Source organism: Alligator sinensis, unplaced genomic scaffold (genome assembly GCF_000455745.1).
Source record: "Alligator sinensis unplaced genomic scaffold, ASM45574v1 scaffold1155_1, whole genome shotgun sequence".
Taxonomy (NCBI): Eukaryota; Metazoa; Chordata; order Crocodylia; family Alligatoridae; genus Alligator; species Alligator sinensis.
In genome coordinates this window covers 190927-211827 of record NW_005842861.1, presented here as the reverse complement: position 1 = coordinate 211827, position 20901 = coordinate 190927, and the positions used below count along the sequence as shown (strand labels likewise).

Sequence of the window (20901 nt, the reverse complement as noted above, 5' to 3'; positions counted from 1 at the left end):
GATTCCAATATATCTATTCTTAAGATGTTTTGGGGCGTACAAACTGTGCAGGACTCAGAAATTTCTCGCAGTGGCTAAGTCTCATTGCTGTTGGACTTAATCATAAGTGCCTAGTGCTTCTGAAATGAGACTCAGAATTCTATGTCACTTAGGTGCTGTTAAAACTTTTATCCAGATAATAAATGCAAATTTCTTTTCTCTTTCCATGTTCTTTCTTATAGCTGTCTCACAGAAGAAGGAAAGATTGAAAGGAATAAAAGTAAGGAGGAAGAAGTTGAGGGATAGCTTGAAGAATATTAGGGAAAGATTGGTGGACACTGCACCTGTCTGGTCTCATATAGGCGCTCTCTAGCGACCTTAGAGCACACGTCCAGCTCCAGCCATGGGGTGTGTCCCCGGGACTTGCGCATTGGGCTACGTTCACCCCCAAGAGAGGTCCCAACACTCTCCTGCCACACCTTGATCTTCTTTTCTTCAGTGGTAGATTCTCGTGGAATCTTGCAGACCAGGCGCTGCCCTTTGCGGGCATTCTTGGGTCTCCACCTTTCCTACACCCCAGTCATACGGCATCCCTCAGGACAACTGGATGATGGACCGCTGGCCTGTCTCCTTGATGTTCCCTCCTACGTTTGTCCCTTCTTGCCCATCCCTTGATGTCTCTTGACCCCAGGTGACAACGGGGTGCGGGACCATCCTTGCCTCAGCGTCTGCTCTCCCTTTATTGAGGTATCACAGTCTACAATGTTGTCTCCTTTCCTCCTCTTGATCCGGAGGGGTGCTCTTGGATACCTTCCCCGGTTTGCACTCTGTGCATCCTTCTAAATGGTAAAAGAAAATAAAAGAGAAGAAAAGAACAAATCAGGGTACAGGTCTCAGCCTGCCCCACTCATGGATCTGGCATCTTTGACCCTCAGGATCCCTCAGTGCCATCCTCCTTGGCCCAGCTGTCCTGTTGTGCCAGGTGGGTAATCCTTTTAGGGGAGCTGGGACCCCTCCTGTGGGTCCCTGTCTGGCCCCCTGCCACGCTGACAATCCTGCCACTGTGGAGCCCAGGGAGCAGCTTCACCTCCTGGCTCCAGCGTGGCTGCCTCCCTTCCTGTCTCCCCGCTGCCAGCTTTTAAATCAGCTGGGCGGCAGTTTTTGATGATGTCATCTGCCCGGCACCGCCCCCAGCCGCAAATATAAGTGGCTGATGAACCACACTGGTGGCTCTTCTTGGCACAGCTTGGCTTTTTCTGTAATAGGTAAGTGAGCCCTCTCTTCAGGGCTTTTTGTTTCTTTCTTCGGGCAGCTCAACCCTGCCTCAGGTCCCGCTGTAAGAGGGTGCTCCAGGACCTCCATTTATGTCTCCCTGGGACAGACACAAAAAGTAGAGATCTACAGAATAGAAGAATGAGAAAAAAATCTAGACTTGGAGAAGCTTAAGAACATAATCTTTAGCTCCTTCCTAATGTTCTGTTTCTTATATTGTCATAATAAGGTTTCTTAGTACAGAACAGATTATTTCTGCACCACCACCACCACCACCCTCTGGTTCCCTTTGATTCCTTCGTTGTCCCCAGTGGCATAGATTTTAAGAAGCATGTTTTCTGTTCAAAGCAGTCATGTTGAATTCTGATAGATACCTGAAATTCGTAAACTAACACTTGCCCCAAGCTCTTTGTGTCACTGCTCACTCTTGATTGCCTATAGTTATCCAAAGACACACAGGTATTTTCCATTACAAATCTCCTGTTAGCCACTGAAGCATAAGTTAGAGGGATGGCTGAGATCACTGTAGTTCATCTCAGATTTTCACAATACATATATTAAAGAAAAGGGAAAGATTTTTTTTTTCCTAATTGTTTCTTTAAGAGTCTGTTATATTTTGTCTTGTTCAAACTCTGTGTTCTAAGAAGGATATTTTTTTTACTTAAAGTATTGACCTCTGTCTGCCCTTCCTAATATTATAGGATCATAGGAAAGTAGGGAAAAAGGGACCTAATGAGGTCATCTATTCCAGCCCCCTGCACCCAGCAGTGACAGACTGCAGGATCATCCTTGACCAATGAAGCAGTATCCCTACCATGGAGTAGCTACTGTGCTATAAACCCCTGTTTACATCATGGTAATTTGTTTGGGTTTCCATATCTTCAAAAAGAGCTGTAGACATCTCTTGAGAAGAGGAAAATGTATCTGTGCTTATCTTAATATTTCCTGTCAGTAATCACATTCTTCCTTATTTATGAGAACTGTATCAGACATGTCAGGTATCACAGTCGCAGGAAAACCATTATCCATGAAAGGAACTTCAGGACTTCAGCAAGTCATTGTGCTTCAGTTCATTGGTTCAATAGGTTCTTTTCTAGTACCTGTTCCTCCCCCTTTATATAGCACCTGATTGAGACTCTCTGGTATCCCATATTCAAATCTAATGTAATGACTGCTCTTTATACTTATGAATATATGGATACCTTCTAAAAATCTAACTATTCCTCAATGCAAGGAACAGAAAATACATGAGCTCTTGATCTCTGCCCAATAGAGTTGAGAGGGCAAGATGCAGCAAAGTAACAGGAATTATTGGTTAGCTCTCATTCAAACTCTGGTTTATTAAAATACGCTTGTGTACACAAGCAATCCCAATAGGTTCTAACAAAAAAGTTAAATTCTTGTTTCTGCAATACCACTCATATTCCTTTATCGCCATCTTCATCGTCTATTAACATTCCTCAAAAATAAGACTTTGTCCTTGCTAATGTTTGTCCTTGAACCAGGACCATGGTTGATTGCCATGGCATCATAGATCACTGTTACCAGGAATTTAAATACTCCAAAAATCAAATCTTTTTCAGTGTTTGTTTTATCCTTCTTTCTGTACACAAACCCCTTACCAGAAAAAAATATCTGGAAAGGGATAAAAGTTTGTTTCTTTTTTTCCTTAAAACCAGTATTAATACTATCATGATCATAGAATAATAGAAGATTAGGGTTGGAAGGGACCTTAGGAGGTCATCTAGTCCAACCCCCTGTTCAGAGCAGGACCAGTCCCAACTAGATTATCCCAGTCAGGGCTTTGTCAAGCTAGGTCTTAAAAGCCTCCAAGGTTGGAGATTCCACCACTTCTCTGGGTAACCTGCTCCAGTGCTTCACGACCTTCCTAGTGAAAGAGATTTTCATAAAATCCAACCTAAACCTCCCTTGCTTCTTGTTCTGTCATCTGTCACCACTGAGAGCAGTCTAGCTCTATCCCTTTGGAACCCCCTTCAGGTAGTTAAAGGTTGCTATTAAATCCCCCTCTCAGTCTTCTGTTCTCCAGACTAAATAAACCCAGTACCCTCAGCCTCTCCTCATAAGTCTCATGGGTCATGGGGTGGTGTGTGAGAGGGACTTGTGGAGAATTGTGTTGTTTTGGCTAGTGAGCAGAGGTCCCAGAGATCACGAGAGACGTCAGGTTAGACTAAGCACCAGTGAGGGCACTCCAGGACTCGGGGGCAGCCTCCCAGTACCCTCAGCCTCTCCTCATAAGACCTCCAAACCATTTTTGTTGCCCTCCACCAAACAGATGATGTACTGATACAATATGAGAACACTTATTCAATTAACCAGTAATGAGAGAAACTGGGGGGTAGGGGGGAAGCTGCATTTTCTGTGAAAAAGAGAAGAATTATCTTTAGGGTGCTAAAATGAGACTATGGAGATAAGCCTCCTTTCAACCTTTTTGCAGGCAGAGCCTTTCTGTCACTCGTCAGTTCTCCAAAGCTAGAAATATGATAGGGAATGGGTTATACTGCTTTGATCCAAAATGAATGATGGATGGTTTAATTCCTGCCATGGTATTATCATGGTATAACAGGGAGCCTGGGGCTGTTGTTACTCTAAGGAAGAGACTGCAGCAGAAAGAGCCGCAGGCAGTAGCTATAGGTCGGAAGGCAGCAAGGGAACCACTGCAGCCTAGGCAGCGAGCTGCCCATTGAGGTGAGGAGGCACACTTGCAGCTGGCCAAGAGAGCACCTGACTGGAAGGGGGAAGAGCCCAGAGGATATAAACCTGGGTTCCTGAGGCAGAGGGGCAGTGTAGCTTTGAGCTGTACCAAGAGAGTTCCTGCCAGCTCAGGCTGGTAGGGAGCGGGTGCTGCAAGCCATGGCAGGTACTCCCAAGGTGGGGAGAGTTAGATGTGGGAAGGTGGACTGGTAGTAGTATGATGACCCAATGGAGGGACTTACAGATTTTTATTCTAGCTTAGACTGGAGGACCAGGAGTGGCTGATCAGGGAGGAAAGGAGGCCATAGGGATATTGGAGGGGCTCGCTATGTTGAGTCCTACCAGGGGCTGGTGTACAAGGCATAGGCAGGCTGAAGTTGAGAGGACCAGAGCCTGAACCCAGAAGGAGCAACAGAGGCAGTCTGAGGCCAAGTAGGCCAGAGCATGAGCCCTAAGGGGCAGCCAAGGTGGCCTGGGGCCAACAAGAGGCTGAGACTGGAAAGACCAGGCCTATCCAGGAAGGCAAACAGCGACTGAGTCACATCTCTGAGGTATAGACATGACTATGAGGCCAGCTTAAATTAGGGTCATTAGAGCCATAGATGGTGGCTACTGACTCACAGTGCCAGCCAGGCACCAATAAGGTCTGCTGGTGTGTGAGAGAGACTGGTGGAAAACTGTGTTGTTTTGGCTAGTGGGCAGAGGTCCCAGCAATCACGAGAGATGTCAGGTTAGACTGAGCACCAGTGAGGGCACTCCAGGACTCGGGGGCAGCCTCCCAATTAATATCAAACAGCACCAAGGTATGGCAGGTGAGATAACTGGTCTGGGGGGGAGGGGGTGTTGCATAGAGGACCAAAAGTGTGGGCAGGATTAGGGGGTGCCACGGCCACCCCATGACCTGTCCTGCTACACATGGGTTATTCATAATTGACAATGACATTAAAATATTTTCTGTCTTTCTTTTACAACTCCACAAGGACAAAATCCCTGCTTCCTTAGGACAAAATTCAGTGACCTCATTTTAATACGTGGGGTTATGCCATGGGTCAAAGTTGCCTGAAACTTTTTACTTTGAGGCCCTGTTCTCCATGGCTTCTACAACTTGTCCAAACTGTAACTGTTTGGGCTAAAGTTTTACAAGCAAGTGTCTGCCTCAAGCCACTTTTTTGTATTTTTTTAATGTTATGCATGTTTATTTTAACTGAAAAGGTTTCAATGTCTCTAAGACAGCAGCTAGTGGCGAAAATGCATTGTTTTGCACCCACTAAAATATACTGCTATTTTTTTTCCTTTGAGACCTCCTCACCTCCCATCCTTCTGCATCAGAGATCACCCTTTGCCCATCCATGTGAAAAGCCAGATAGAACTGGCCGATTTATAAATTTTGGCAAATCAAGAGTTCACCGTTGCAGTAGAAGCTTGTTAGAGCTTTGCTACTGGAAGCTCTGATGACTCCATATAGCTCTAGGCTGCTGTGAGGTGTGCTCATGAAAGCAGGGAGCTCTGTCTCACTTGACCCTGCTGCTGGTATGTAGGAAGGGACATAAGCCAATTCTGAGAATGGAGATGTGGCAGAGGGAGTAGACAGGAGTCTGGTAGAAGGATGAGGGAAGGGAGAACAGGGACTAGGAGTTGGAGTGCAGGAAAACTGTCACTTGCTGAGGAAGGAGACTTGAGACCAGAAGTCAGATGCAAAGATATGAAGTTATTGTGTAGATTTGGACCCTACATTTGTCATCTCAGATCCCACTTTCTACTGTGATGCACAGTAAGGTTATTCAACATTTCAGTTAATTCAGGTTTGGGTACTACACCCTAGGTGTTATTGACTGCAAATCCTGTTCCATACAACTGACATGTTGTAGGAAAAGGTAGACTGAAGTCTGATTTAGGCTCTTTTTACATGCTACATGGAAACAAAAGCCAAAATGATTTGGGGAATGATAGACAGATACAGCCTATCGTGGAACAGAGACAGAAGACCTTCATCAATACAGCTATGGTGAGACTAAATATAGTGGTTCTCAGTATCTCATTACCAGAAAGTCAGCAATAAATTGGAGGACATTCAGAGAACAGCAAGGGAAATTATTAGAGTGGTTCAAAACTGATTCATGAGGAAAGCTGAATAAACTTAACATTACTAAGTCCTATTGCACTTTATATCAAGTCTGCATTTGTTTTCTTCATGCCCTCACATCCAGTATCCCTATCTGCATCATCTGAGACCTGATATGGTCTCTTTTCCTAATTCTCTATTAATGTTTTCATCCCACCATTACTTCCAGCTCCAATAGCCATGTTGACTCCTCATTTACCATGTCTTTATGCCTTCTTCCATGATTTTTCATGAACATTTTTCACAATCCTGTCTTCCAAGACAAGTGCCACTTGAGAATTCATTTACTTCAGTTGTGCTTTCTGAACATTTACTTCCGTCATTTCACCTGCAAGATTTTGATCATTAGACCCACAAATGTTTGTCCATATATGTCAGCTTTGCCTTCCTCTTCCCATCCCCTGCTTACTGCTAAAATCCCCTGCTTACTGCTTGTCTGCTAAAATGATAGAAATGTTTTTGTTATGGTAAGCTTTTTGGGACAGAAACTAGGAAGGAGCTTTTCACACATTTTTATTTGTACCTCTGAAAAGTCACAAGGAGTGTATTATTCATGCCTTTGTTTTTTAAGGAGGTATCTAGAACATTTTGGGCTGTTTATGGCTAAAAGTGTAGCTCAGTGGAAGTGCTGGTTACCATTACACACTTGACAAAAGTTGTAGGAACAGTCTCGTACATGGAAGGGGGGAGTGCATCACATGACTTAGTTATAGTCATCTCTAATTTTTCATTCTGGTATCATTTTAGTGTACTTAGCCGAATGTTGGTTTTACTTTTTTCAGGTATCATACAAGCTTTTTGAAGATATGGGTCTGTTTGAAACCTTTAAAATTCCAGTGAGGGAGTTCATGAACTACTTTCACGCACTGGAGTGTGGGTACCGAGACATACCTTGTAAGTAAAGCTCCTGGATAAATAGGAGTATATTTTTCAGGATCACTGATTTTCATTTTTCAGTAAAAAATTGTAATACGTCCTTCCTTCTCCCAGTAGTTATTTATTCTTTCATGGGCTGTATTTTCTTTACCACCTTTTGACTATCACTCACATACTTTTTAAAATACTTAAGCATTGATCCATTCAGAGTTGCTATGGCTGACTGACTGTAGAGCCCAAGACTTTTTCAAAGCGACTCTAGGCATTTGGGAGTCTATGTCCATGCTACTACTACCACCCTGCCAATACTGGGAACACTGTTCTGCTCCTTGCCTCAGGAGCTCCCCAGGGATGATGTTAGAGCATGACCTTAGGTTCAAACCTCTAAGCTCTCTGTTCAGCCTGATTTCCAGTCCTGAGTATACACAGTGGGAGTGGGTGAGCAGGACTTATTTCTCAACAGTAGTCCCAGTCTCAACAGGGAGGCTATGTAGACACAGCCTGTGTCTTACTGAAAAGTGAGTTATTTCAATGCGAACTAGGTACCTATATACCACTGAGGATATGGGCCCAGGTCACTAATTGAAAATTAGTCCTGTAAATCAGTTAAGTGTTGTCCTTCAGCATGTATCTGATAAACCGGTGCTTGCATCAGGCTTTCCAGTGCACAGGCCGTAGAATTCCCCACCTTGTATGTGAATGAAATCTATACATATGGGTTAAAATTATTCTGATTCTTAGCCATTGTTATCATTCATTAGCAACCTAAACAACAGAACATAGTATGTAATTTGCTTCCAGCAAGCCTGATTTGATTGTTTCCCCAAATTGCCTCTCTTAGGGTGTAAACAGACATCACATTTCTCTCAGGAGAAAGCCTTTTGTTCCATGTACCAGTCCATGGTCCCTCTTTAAGTACCTGTGCAATAAGCAATATAAAACATACTGACACTTTTTCCTAAGACAGAGCTATATATGTCTGTTAGTTAATAGCAGCTCATTCAAGTTAATTGCCAATCATTCCAGGGACAAGCCTGTCAGGCTCAATGCTCTCCCCAGCTACTGTTTGAAAGGGCTGTGTATAAAGGACTGTGCCACTCCTCTTTTGTCCCAGGTTTTGACTTAGATCAATCAGGGCTGCCTCAAATGAGATATCTGTTTCCAGCCTTAGAGAGAAGCTTCTGCCCCCACCTTTTGGTTTTGTTTCCCACTATAACTGATTATGACTGATTACTAACTCAAGCAGCATAGAACAAGATCACACATAGACACCTCATAGATGGAATAGGATTTTACCCTTAGGCTACAAATAGATGATCGGTGTATCCCTGAACAAAGATTTTAATCCTAGCATCCTAAAAATGTACAAGCTCATTGTCCCACTGAAATATCTAAATTAGCATTTTTCACTGGCACAATCATGGCTTATTTGAGTTAATTGCCATGCAAGCTTCATGCTTAAACAGTTATCTCAGGTCTATTTTGTTGCAAGTCAAAACCTAGAATAATCAAGAATACCTGAAGACCATATCCTCAATGGTATATAGGCACCTAATTCGCATTGAAATAACTCACTTTTCAGACCTAATGTCCTTGATAATGTCTATTTTTTTGTGAATAGTTTTCATGATCATGACTGTTCTGGGGGGTGGGGGTTATTATTTCCTGAAGATAACAGGACATTTCAATTCCTCCAAATTTTGAAGGCTTCTTATCTCTTGCTGTCTTGCTGCTTAGCTGGAAGTTATGAGAGTGAAATCTGTTTGAGGTCTTTTCTCCATTGGGTTAGTAGGAGCAGCTCTCATCATCATCACCCATATGCACACTGAAATCTCTAGACTGAATTACATCAATCCTATTTTCCTTCTCAAGTGAGATGGTTTGAAGCTTGAGGACAGCTCATACCTGTCCATATTGTTGATACAGCTTTAGACTATAGCTTTAGACTACAGCTCAGCAGCTGCTTGACAAATTACCCTGTTCAGATAGGGGGTATATCTACCCTGCAGTTAGCTCAGCTGATTGGCTTCAGAGTCTAAGCACCCTAGAAAGCCAAGCCCAGATGTGAGATGTCCACTGTGAAGCCAGACTTACATTAGTGTTTTCAGAGTTCCTGGACTTGCCTATATCTGTCTGGGGGCATATTCCATGGTCAGTGGCAGTGACGGCAGTCCCTTGGATATGAGGATTTTGGTCTTCCAGTAAATAGGGAAGTCATTGGTGTGTCTGTAGATGACTAAGGAAGCTGATCTGGGATCTGCATGTTTGACTACAGGTATAGCATTTAGTTCCAAGGAGAAGTAGATCCTGGTGATGTCTGGTCACAGTTCTCCTCATTGTCTCTCTCATCTATCTACTTCCATAGTGAAATGAGTTTGCCCAAAATGATCAATGCCTTGTTCTACAACATGACACCTTTGGGAGCAATTCGGTGCTCGAGTGTCCCAGAAATTGATGGTTAATATCACATTTCTTCAGATTGGCCTTCAGGTGTCCTTGAATCTCATCTTTTAATTACCTCTAGAGCAGTGACCACTGCTGAGTTGAGAGTATAGGCATACCCCATGGTTCCCAATGTGAAGATACTCTAGGATTTTTTTGCAGCTAGTTGTCTATTGCAGAAGGACTCCTCTCTCCTCCAATGGGGCATTTTAGGAAGAATACTGGAGTGCAGTCAATGTCCAATTATTTTTGTGTGACATCACTGCAAAGTGTAGGTCACAGCCAAGGTTATAGTAGAACTTGGGCTCTAACACTCTCAAGCAGGTAAATTAGCTCACGCAGTAAAGAACTTGGGCTAAAATTCCGATAGGAGACATTTTTATCTGTGCAATGTGTACATATCCTGAGTGTTGTGGTATGCCCATTCTCACATGAGCTATGCTAAGTCAGGTGAAGTAACTATGCTACCTGTTACAGCCCTTGTTATTAGAGACCTGATAGAATTGCACCCTTATGTATGCAGTAAATGAGAGTGTTTTGACTGATTCCAGTGGAGCCAGGATTTCACCTGGTCTGTATACCATGTGGTACATGAGTAGCAGACTGTATAGAATGGAGTGAAGATGTACAGCTAGAAACACAGCTTTTCTTGAGCTAAAGGCTTTTCTATCTTCTGTTTGGAGGGAGCAGTAACTTTTTCTCTTCCTTAGCTGATGGTAAAAAATCCCCTGCTGCTTCAGTTTACTAATAAAATGAAAGCTGACTGCTCACAAAATTATAAAATAAAACTGCATTTTCAAATGTGATGGGGGCATCATTTTCCTTGAAGATGCTTCAAAGTAACTCACCACAGGATCCACTAGATGGTGCTCTCTGCCCTCTGTTAGAAATAATCAGCATGTTTTAATGAGTATCATTTGATTTGTAACAGATCACAACAGAATCCATGCAACTGATGTTCTACACGCTGTTTGGTACCTTTCCACCCAGCCCATCCCAGGACTCCCAACTGTGATTAATGACCAGGGGTCAGCGAGCGATTCAGGTATTTAAATGCATTGTGCTTTTAAAACTTGTGTAATGGAATATGGTGCGTGTTTAATTGGATAGATAAAAATCACTCATTGAGGAAGCTGCATGTAGTGAACTCCCAGATGAATATTGTGACCTGTCTGTCCATCTCAGTGGTTTGCAACCCTTTTGGACTCAAAGCACACTTCAGAAAATGCTGGCTCTTAGTTTTGACTTCTTTGACTATAGAAAAAATAATAGAACAATTCTTCTGTTGCAAAAAAATCCGAAATACCACAACAGGGCAGAATTTTTTTGACACTATGGATTTCTATTTGAAATATCTGGGTTTATCATGTGAATTATGTTTGGTCTATCATTGCATGGTACCCAGTTGTCCCTTAAAAGAATCTCAAGGCACCTTAAGATTCCGCAGCACCCTGACTGAGAAACACAGGTCTATCTAACACAAAATCTGTTGTTTCTTTTTTCTTTTTTTTTTTGTATAGATTATTTGCTCTTACAGTGTTAGAAAGAATTCATCTGCAAAAGTTGCAGTGGGTTTTTGATCAGTGTACTTTGCAAGCTTAATATTTATACTTTAAAAGTGTGCCTTTGACTGCTGGAATCAATCTTTTTTTTTTAATCCCTGTTTTCCAAGACAGCACATTAGTGATGCAATAGGGAAAATCAGTGCAGAAATCTTGGTTCTGTAGAATTGCACTGCTTTAAAATTGTATAGATACTAAGAGTGTGTGCATGGAGAAATGCACATCAATCTGGTCTACTGTATCCTGGAGAATCCTCTTCTTTACTCTTCGAAGTGTACTTTGCATGTCAACAGTGGTGCATGTATACTGTTTGTGAAGTAGCTCAAAATGTTTTGGGGGGAAAGGTGTTTCATCAATATAAACTTTTTTAGTTGCCATTTATTGTGTGTGTGTGTGTGTGTGTGTGTATGTGTGTGTGTGTGTGTGTGTGTATTTGAAAGGTATTCATTTATGGGAACATACAACTCACCTATCTGATCAAACCATCTGATCTCTCCATCTGATCTTTTATCATCTCTGGAAGTGGTATGTTCTAGATCCTTCTCAGGGCACACTCATCCACATTTTCAGCAACAAAATTGAACTCAGGAATGTTGGATAGTAGGTCCCCGGCAGCCATTATACTTAACACACAATTAACCTCTTAATAATGCTGTAACCCAGCCACACATTCAGGCAAGTAATGCTGTGACAAAAAAGGAAATGAGACGCAACATTTATTCTTAAAATATACATAATATTTTTGTGCCTGGTTTCCATCACATCTTAAATTGAATGTGTGGCAGGGTAGTCCCCTCCAAGCAGCCGGATGTCAGCTGAATGGCAGGGCTTGGTTGACAGCTCTCCTCGTGTTGACAGACTGACATCCATGTGGTGCAGCCCTGAAAGGATCTGCAGCTGCTGTTTTTTGGGGTGCTGAATGGGCGAAGCCCATCAGCTGGTGCTGGATAGCAGGGAGCCTGAATCTGGCAAACCGCATGCCTTACCCTGCAGCTCAGAGGGAATTTCAGACTGAGGCAATTGGCACTTTTCAGGCAGGAGATCCTAGGACTGGGGAGAAGTGCATCAGGACTGCATGTGCAGCAAAGCCTCTCTTACATCCCAAGGCCAAGGAATGCTGGAAACTTTAAAAATTGCGTGCAGATTTTGTTTTGACATCCTGGTGCATGGGGCTCTGGGACTGGCCTCAGTGGAGTTTCGGGGCTGGAACCCCTGATCAGTTGATTGTCAGTTCTAGTCTGGAACTACTAGGACCATCAGCTGATTGTTGGTCCCAACTTGGCATCTACACCAGTTGCTTGAAGCACGTGTGGTATACATGGCAGGAGGTTCGATTAGAATCACGGATCCCAACCTTACACTATGATGGGCTTTACATTAGCTGCTATCACACAGGAAAGCAATCTGGGAGTCACTGTGGACAGCTTACTGACAATATCAACTCAGTGCTCAGCAGCCATCAGAAAGGCAAACAAAATGTTAGGGATTGTTAAGAAGGGAAATTTAAACAAAACTGAAAGTATCATCATGCCCCTTTATAAATCCACACCTTGAATACTGTGCCAGTTCTGATTTTCACACTTGAAAAAGGATATAGAAATACCAGAGAGGGTCCAGAGAAGGCCATCAAGGATGATTAGAGGTAGGGAGTAGGGCTGGGCGAATTTTTGCCAGGTGTTTCGTTTTGACACTGTTTCGACTTGTTTCAAGCTTGAAACAGCAAAATTGAAACAAAAGGCTTTGAAACAGCCTTGAAATAAAATGAGGGCACTCGAAATGTATCAATAGTTTTGAAACATTTCAAGTTTTGAAGCTGGGCTTGCTTTCAGGGAAACAGAAAGTTAAGAGAGGGAAGAGGAAGAAGGGGGAAGGACTGCTCTGATATTGACATGTGTAGCTGGGCAGTAACTGTGATCCTTCCCTGAGGTCCCTTCCAGTCCCAGTGCTCTGAGGGAGGGAGGGAAAAACAGCTGTGCCTTAACACACGCAGTCACACATGTCACAAGTTTTGCTTGTCAGCAGCTTGAGGTGCAGTTTCCCAGAAACCCCTGCACCTATCTCCTTGAAACATGACAGGCTTTGTGGCCTCAGCAGGGGCTACCATCCCTGCTGTTTTCATTCAAATAGGCAAGAAATGACAAAGTTATAGGCAGTTTTGTGATTCTCCATTATAGCCCATGGGCGAAACGTCAAAACAGCGAAACAGTTTTGACAAAACAAAATGGAACAGTGCTTCGAAGCTAAACTTGAAACAAAACACTGTCCCATCGAAACGGCAAAACGGAAGTCAAAATGAAATGGTGGTGTTTCGCACAGCCCTAGTAGGGAGGGGCTTCCATGTGACGCGAGACAAAGACTGACAGCCATGTGGCATATTCAGTTTAGAAAAGAGACACTCAAGGGGGGGCCTGTTAAGGGTTTACTAAATGGTGAAGAGAAAGTAAATAGGGATTTATTATTTATTGTCTCTCACAATACAGGAACTAGGAGTCATAAAAAGAAACTAGTAGGTAGTAAGTTTAAAACTAACAAAAGGAATTTCTTTTTCACATAGCATGTAATTGAAATGTGGATCATTGCCACCAGATGTTGTGGAGGCTGACAATTTAGACAGATTCAAAAAAGGATTGGACAGATTCTTGGAGGAAAGGGGCGTCCATAGTTATTGAGCATGGGAGTTAGGGATAGAGTCTCTAAATTAGAACTTCCTATACCTTAAATGGTTGCAAGTGAGAGAGGAACAGTCGGGGAGAAAAATATCCCTGGTCATGCCCAATTCACTCTCCCTTTCAGCATCCGCTGTATGACACAGGGCACTGGGCAAACTGGACCTATGGTTTGACACAATTAATAACAGTTCTTATATTCTTATGATCAGGTTCCATTGTGCCATTAAATGAACTTGCACAAGTAGCCTAAAATCAAGCAACTAGGCTGGTTGAGCTATTTATTCAAAGACCATAAAGGATTCGGGGTTTTCTTTATGGTCCAGTCTTTAGAGAGAGAGAGCCATGCTGTGTAATCAGGGGTTACTAACAGTAACTTAGAATAATCCTTAATACACAAATTATTAGAAATCATGAAATTTACTACTGAGTGATTAATTGTGCTCAAAAAGCATATTGTAAATTCACCCTACCCCCAAATGTGCTCCTGAGAGAGTTATTTTAATAAGATGTCAAACTTCTTTAAGATGCTTTTTGTGTTTGCTTAGATTCTGATAGTGGAATCACTCATGGTCACATGGGATACGTGTTTTCAAAGATGTATACTCCTACAGATGACAGCTATGGTTGCCTTTCTGGCAATATCCCTGCCCTAGAATTGATGGCCCTTTATGTAGCAGCAGCCATGCATGACTATGATCATCCAGGAAGGACCAATGCCTTTTTGGTTGCAACCAGTGCACCTCAGGTAAGTTTTTAGCTGTCTTTTTATATGGTGTTTAATTATAGTGTTTCCAAAGGTCTTTTAGGATAACTTTTTCCTTTTTAAAAGTGTCTATTAGAGATGCATTACATGTAAACCATGACATTGTAAGAATCAGATAATATGTTTATTATTGCACAATTTGTTTTCTACCAAATAGTGCAAAGCATAGTGTATGTATTGTACACCATACATAGTAGCACCAGCAACAAAGGATGAATAAGGATTTCCTTAAGATAGGGTTAATTTGCTAATGAATTTGCTAACAGCTTAAAGCATTTGGAGAAAGAGAAGCTAATTTTTCTACTATTTAATAGGGAAGCCCTATGCATTGAACATACCGACTTTATGCTATATTGCTAAACTGTGTATGCACATTTCACAAAACTAAATACAATCTCTCTCTACTATATTCCCTGTGATTTTTCTAATAGTACTTCTTACCTTATGCTAAATATTCAAGATTATTAATGTAATTCAAACAGAATTTTACTAAGTAATTTAAAAACCTGGGCCAGTAAAGGACAATTCCATAAGAGATATATATATATATATATATATATACACACACCTTGGAGTTTGAATTAATCTGCTTTCTGAATGCAGCATCTGTCATTTCCCAAAGCAAGTCCTTCAGAAGAAATGGCATTTAAACTGATTTGTGATGTTGATAGTCAGAGTTCTATGAGATCATATATTTATAAAACCTTATAACTGTGGTAGGAATTGTTGAACTATACTGGTTTGATAGAACCAATAAGCAGAGCTGTGCGAAGCTTCGGTCGCTGATGAGATTTGGCAGGGATTCGGCCTGATTTGGTGGCCAAATCTCTGAATCTGAATCAAATCAGGAGACCCTTTAATCAATCCTAATTGAATCGGAACCCTCCAAATCAATTCGCAGAGATTCATAAAGATTCGATGATTCGGACATAGACACAGCTTTAAATGTTTTTCTGCATAGCTCAGGGTACCAGGCAGCTTGTGAATGCTGCGATGGTAGGGCGGATGGAGCATCCCACAGAGGTGCAGGGGGCTCCCCAGTGTGCTCGGCAGCAGACCCGGTAGTGGACCAGAAGCACTTCCGGGCCTGCCGGGGAGCACACTGCCCTCCCCCCCCAATCCCCATGTGCCCCACCGTCTCAGCGACTGGTGCCTTCTGGGTCTGGGGGCGCACCTGGGGTCCCTCCTTGCCCAATCGCTGAGCGCATGGGGGGGCAGGCTCCTTTTGAATGCTGCATCTGCCCCACCATTGCAGCATTGCAGCATTCACGAGCCATGCCTGGTACCTCGAGGGATGCAGAAAAACATTTAAAGCTGAGTCTATGGCCGAATCGCTGATTGTCCAAATCAGCATCGAACCTTCAAATTTGGATTTGGCCATATCAAACTGAGACAGTGATCCAAATCAACCTGTTTCCAATTCGGGCTGAATGCAAATCCAAATCAAATATGGCCTGTTTTGCACACCCCTACCGTTAAAGACTCCAGCTCTGAAAAGTGGTAGAAAGTCCTACATAAATACATAAAATACTTTTTAATTATAGCCATTAAAAAATTAACGAAAACAGATTGTGGTGGGCCAGTACGGGGTACTCTTGTGTTGAACCACCCACCTCACTGCGCCCAACCACCTTCCAGGCGCCGAGTGCCTCCCTGGGGGTGCCTCACATCTGGCTTACTCCCTTCCTGGAGCACACCCACAAGCCTGGGGGTAACACCGCCACCACCAGAGTCTCGCCTGATCTGGGACCTGCGCCCTCTGGGAAACACAGGCCTAGTAGTCCTTGAGGGTACTTGACCCACTGCAAGAACTTGGGGTGCTTCCCTCAGCCCAAAGCACAAATAACAGTCTCCCTTAGTCAGCTGAACCAAGGGGACCCCACAGCATTATCTAGACCCTCTCCCAATAAGTCTCCCGCACTAGGTACAAAAGAGAACTTTATTGGTTACAAGTAGTAGGTGTGGAATAGGGTACAGGGTAGAGCAATATCAGAGAAATACCTTAGAGCAAACAGTGGCACAGTAGCCTTTGATCAGTCACGCGTCTGAGTTACTGCAAGCTATATATCTAGTTAGATCTCGGTAGCTTACTCACAAGTATCATCCAGAGGCAGGTGGAGATTCCCTCTGGAGGCAAGCAGTTCATTAATCACAGTTTCAAGAGAGAGAGAGCAAGTTTCAAATAGTCCAGCTTCTCTGTGAGTTTTCATCATGGCTACCGCCCCTCCTCCTGGGCAGTCCTTCACTTATATAGCCCTTATGACCTAATTCACCTGGTCCAATGATGGCCAGCAACTGCTGGCTGCCAGCCATCCAATTTGAAATGCACCACTGGTTGCCAGGTAGACTGCAGGGTCTTTAGCCCCCTCCCAGTCATGTTGGCATTGCTTAGAACAATATGGAGCGTAAGCCCCTCACCCAGGTATGTGATGCCAGTCGCATAGGCAGAGGGAGCAGGTTTCCCCTCTCCTTCAGGAACGTATCCAAATCAGGTTACAACTCAGGGTTACCTGAAGCAGATGGGACAAGAGGAGTCTGCCCTCTGCAGTGACCATGGTAGCCAAATTGTCAGACAGCAGAGTTTGGAGAGAGACAGAGCTGGTATTCTGCCACAGAGATTACAATGGTTTCTTGTATACTGCACTCACCTTTACCCCAAAAATTAGCTTTCCAAAGTTGTGGCACATGTCTTAAGCATGGAAGCTGATTTTTTTTTTTCCAGGTGTAACATGGCCATAAGATGCTGTAACATGGCTGCTGGTTTTTTCAACCTTTTTCCTCCAGGAGCCACGTGAAGAGAGAAGTGAATTCTGGCCACGCCAGATTCAGGGTGGGAAGAAGTGGTAGAGTCACACCCTGCTTTGATTCCTTCTCTACCCAAAGTATAAAACCAAGTGCCCAGCAGCAATTGTAGCCTTTCTATTTGGGTAGTGTTGCAGAAATCAGTTGACTTTAGGGCTCATTGTAAACTACTTGATTCCAGGTAATTGTTCTTCAGTCCACAGGTGTTAATGACCCTGTCTCTTTTTTCAATGCTCCACTAAGCAAGCCATCCTTTGTTCAGCAATTTTGCTGTCTGCTAACTACTCCTGGTCTTGCTCCTGCTATTTCACAGTCCGGAAGGCTTTTTAGCTCTTTCCACAGTCCTAGATCCACCCATAGATTTCAGTTGTCAGCACCAGCTAGTTTCAACTCTTGGCTGATCAGCCAAGAGTTGTTGACAATTCAGCTATGAACAGGTTAAAACTGTAACTCTTTCCTGAGTAGGAAAAGGAGGGTAAGCTGTGCCCCTGCTTTTTGAGCCATAGCGCTGAAAAAAAAATTTCCATCATCTGCCTTCCCAAAAACAAGGTGGTGGGCGTGTTATTTGGGACATATGGTATGTGAGAAAGTACAGTAACTCATCATATGGTACTGGTCAAAAAGGAATGAGAGACCCTTTGGAGTGTAAAATTTGGCTCTTTCAATCCAGAAAGATAGTCACTACTATTACTAGTAACAATTCAGTTTAAGAGATGTCATCAAATTCTTCAGAAATGGGGAAATTTGACTCTCTCTCTAGCCAGTTGAAGTTGGTTTCATTCCACATTGTAATTCTTATTTCTTGCTTTTTATACTTGATATGCTAAGATTATTCACTGTTTTGCTTCTGCAGGCTGTGCTGTATAATGACCGCTCTGTTTTGGAGAATCATCATGCAGCTGCTGCGTGGAATCTTTTCATGTCCAGGCCAGAGTATAACTTCTTAGTCAATCTCGACCATGTGGAATTCAAGCATTTCCGGTTTCTTGTAATTGAGGCCATTTTGGCCACTGATCTGAAGAAACACTTTGATTTTATAGCCAAATTCAATGCCAAGGTAAAAAGACTTATGCAAATTTTCAGTGTATAGTCAATGAAAGTCTTGAAAGGTTATGTTGCTTTTCTTCCTGCACCTTTCTTTCTAAAGCTGTAAAAGTTATTTCTGCTAAATATTTGTCTGGGACTTTTGATATTTGCTTATTGAATGTGGTGGCACAGATGATTTTTTAGATCCTATTTGCTGTTTCAGACCCTGGGATAAAACAAGGCCTGTGTTCTGCTGATTGCATAAGGAATGGAGATGATAGACAGTGTCCTAACTGGTGCTCAGTACACTCCCATAAGTGGGGAGTTTTTCCCTTTCCTCCTTGCTCTGGCACTGAGTTGAACTATCTTAGGGCAGAGGAGAAATGGTGGTTTGGGGAGATGCTGCCATGACTAAGAGGAGACTGCAATTCACCAGTGATAAATTATTTTAACTAGATAATGAGGTGCATCATTTGGCAGGGATTGTCTTGTTGTTATTGCTGTTCTGTGTTTGTACAGAATCTAGCACAAAGAGGTCCTTCTCCCTGACTAGGGGCACCTAGTCACATGCAGCAAGGCTGCTCCATGGCACTGTAATTAACTGAGTCTGCTGGAGTGCAGAAATTACCATTCTCCAGCATCGTGTGTACCCGTGTCCCCGCACTGAAAAATGGTGTGGGGGCGCTTTAACTAAAGCTTGTTCAATGAGCTTCGGTTAAAGCACCCCTGCCTCCGTTTTTCAGTGCAGGGACACTGATACACATTCTGCTTTGGGCACTTTAGAGTGGCTCTCCGAGCCATTCTGATTAAGCATCGATTTCCCCCCCACCCACTCCACACACACACACACACACACACACACACACACACACACACACACACACACTCCCAGAGCATGTGTATAAATACCCCATGTGTCTTAGATGGTGCAGTAGTAGTAATATTATTAGAACAACAATAATAAAAGAATGCCTTTTTGAGATGAAAGGTGTTGTTTGCACTCTCTATAGATATGTCAAAGTAGAAATTGCATGTAAAAAGTCTGTAAGTTACCAAAGTGCAGTTCTCTCTGTAACTGTTCTCTTGCTTGCTGCCTTTAAATTCCCCAAAATAAACAGTTTTACTGTGTTCCAAACCAATGCCAAAGTTCTCAGGTATGCAGCTAAAGTCATGGATTGATTTTTAGGAATGCTGAGTGCTGTTACTTCTTCATGAAACGGATCTGTAGCTCCTCAAACCCTCCAAAAATCAGATCCAGATTGGGCCCAGGTTAAATTCTGTTGTAATCCACTGGCCCTGGTGCTATAGAATTTTGGGTATATTTTGGTATCTACCTTTAAACCCCTGGATTTGAGAATTTTAGCAAAAGGGCTTGGACAGACAATGTGTTCACAAGAGTGTAAGTTGTATTGGATTTGTACACCATTGTAAATTACACTGGGATCTGGAGTACACAGAATACATCTATCCTAGGGCAGTGTAGCAACATGCAGTAGATAGCTGCTTATCATTCATGTAAATGTGTCATTTCTCCAGACCATAAGTTTTCACATTTGAGGTTGTGTAGCCAAAAATGGATGAGGTAAAACTTGTGGCACCCCCATAGCCAGAGATAAATTATGTGAGATTTTAGAAATAGGCAAACGGATCACTGATTGGTACAGGGGTTGTCAACAAGGAGTATGCGTGGTCTGACTAAATGTAAAGAATGATTATGGTATTTGCCATCTCCAAGTAGAGGGAATCAGATGCACAGGCTGCTATAGATAGTGTGTCCTGGTTTAACATTATAGATTTGTAATGACAGCTGACAGCTTCCCTTCCCTCCCTTCCACCCCTGTTCTCCTAATTTGTTGGACAGTCTAAATGCTCACAGAGGAGAAAACATTTGAAAAGGAGCTCAAAACATTAACTAGACCATTTTTTGTCTGGCTAAATTTGTTCTGAAGATTGTATTCTGTACCTTAGCATATTTTAAGCCTATCTTAAGGCAGGATTTTCTCTACAGTCACATCCTTTACCCAGTGCTATTGTAATGGTTTCATCCTGGTTATGTATCGTCCAGGTGAACGATGATGTTGGAATTGACTGGAGTAATGAGAATGACCGCATGCTTGTTTGTCAAATGTGCATCAAACTGGCTGACATCAACGGGCCTGCTAAATGCAAAGAATTGCACCTGCAGTGGACAGAAGGCATTGTTAATGAATTTTATGAACAGGTAAATGTGTGTCAAGGCAGGAACTACTACCCTTTGCTTTCAGTGCTAAATTGTATTGCAGAGTTTGTGACTCTTGCCAAGGAGGTAGGAACAAATCAGCGGCAGACTTTCATCTTTTTTTTGACAGGATGATATTGATAGAACTGCATGAAGCCTGCAAAGTTCACTTCGCAGTTTCAGGAGACTGAAAGTAAGCCAACCTGCTTATGTTCCTTGAAGGTGTGAGTTCTAGGGTGTTCTGGCTCTCAGGTTTTTTTCCCGTTTGAATGGGAAAATGTAGATTAAGCGTAGCTTTCATTCAACCCTCCAACCTATCCCACTACTTCCTAAAACCAGCCAATGCCGTCAAGTTGTTCTGCAAAGCAAACCAATGCCTTTGAGGTCATAAGTTAAGGTCCAGAGGATGTTAACTGTCTCTGGTTTTAATGTACTAGCCACTACAGTTAAAAAGAAGG

General features: G+C 42.8%; 1 protein-coding gene across 5 annotated transcripts in view; it reads left to right on the top strand.

Annotated features, from left to right (window-relative positions):
- Positions 1–20901, top strand: part of PDE3A (phosphodiesterase 3A) — a 261580-nt gene that overhangs the window by 229699 nt on the left and 10980 nt on the right. For 3 of the 5 annotated variants that reach the window (XM_025191809.1, XM_025191810.1, XM_014525673.2), the window contains 5 exons: positions 6868–6979; positions 10335–10448; positions 14180–14379; positions 18053–18256; positions 20291–20446. In XM_025191809.1, coding sequence (XP_025047594.1) covers positions 6868–6979; positions 10335–10448; positions 14180–14379; positions 18053–18256; positions 20291–20446 — 786 coding nt within the window. The remainder of the gene's footprint in view (positions 1–6867; positions 6980–10334; positions 10449–14179; positions 14380–18052; positions 18257–20290; positions 20447–20901) is intronic. The other 2 variants (XM_025191811.1, XM_025191812.1) reach the window with 2 other exon arrangements.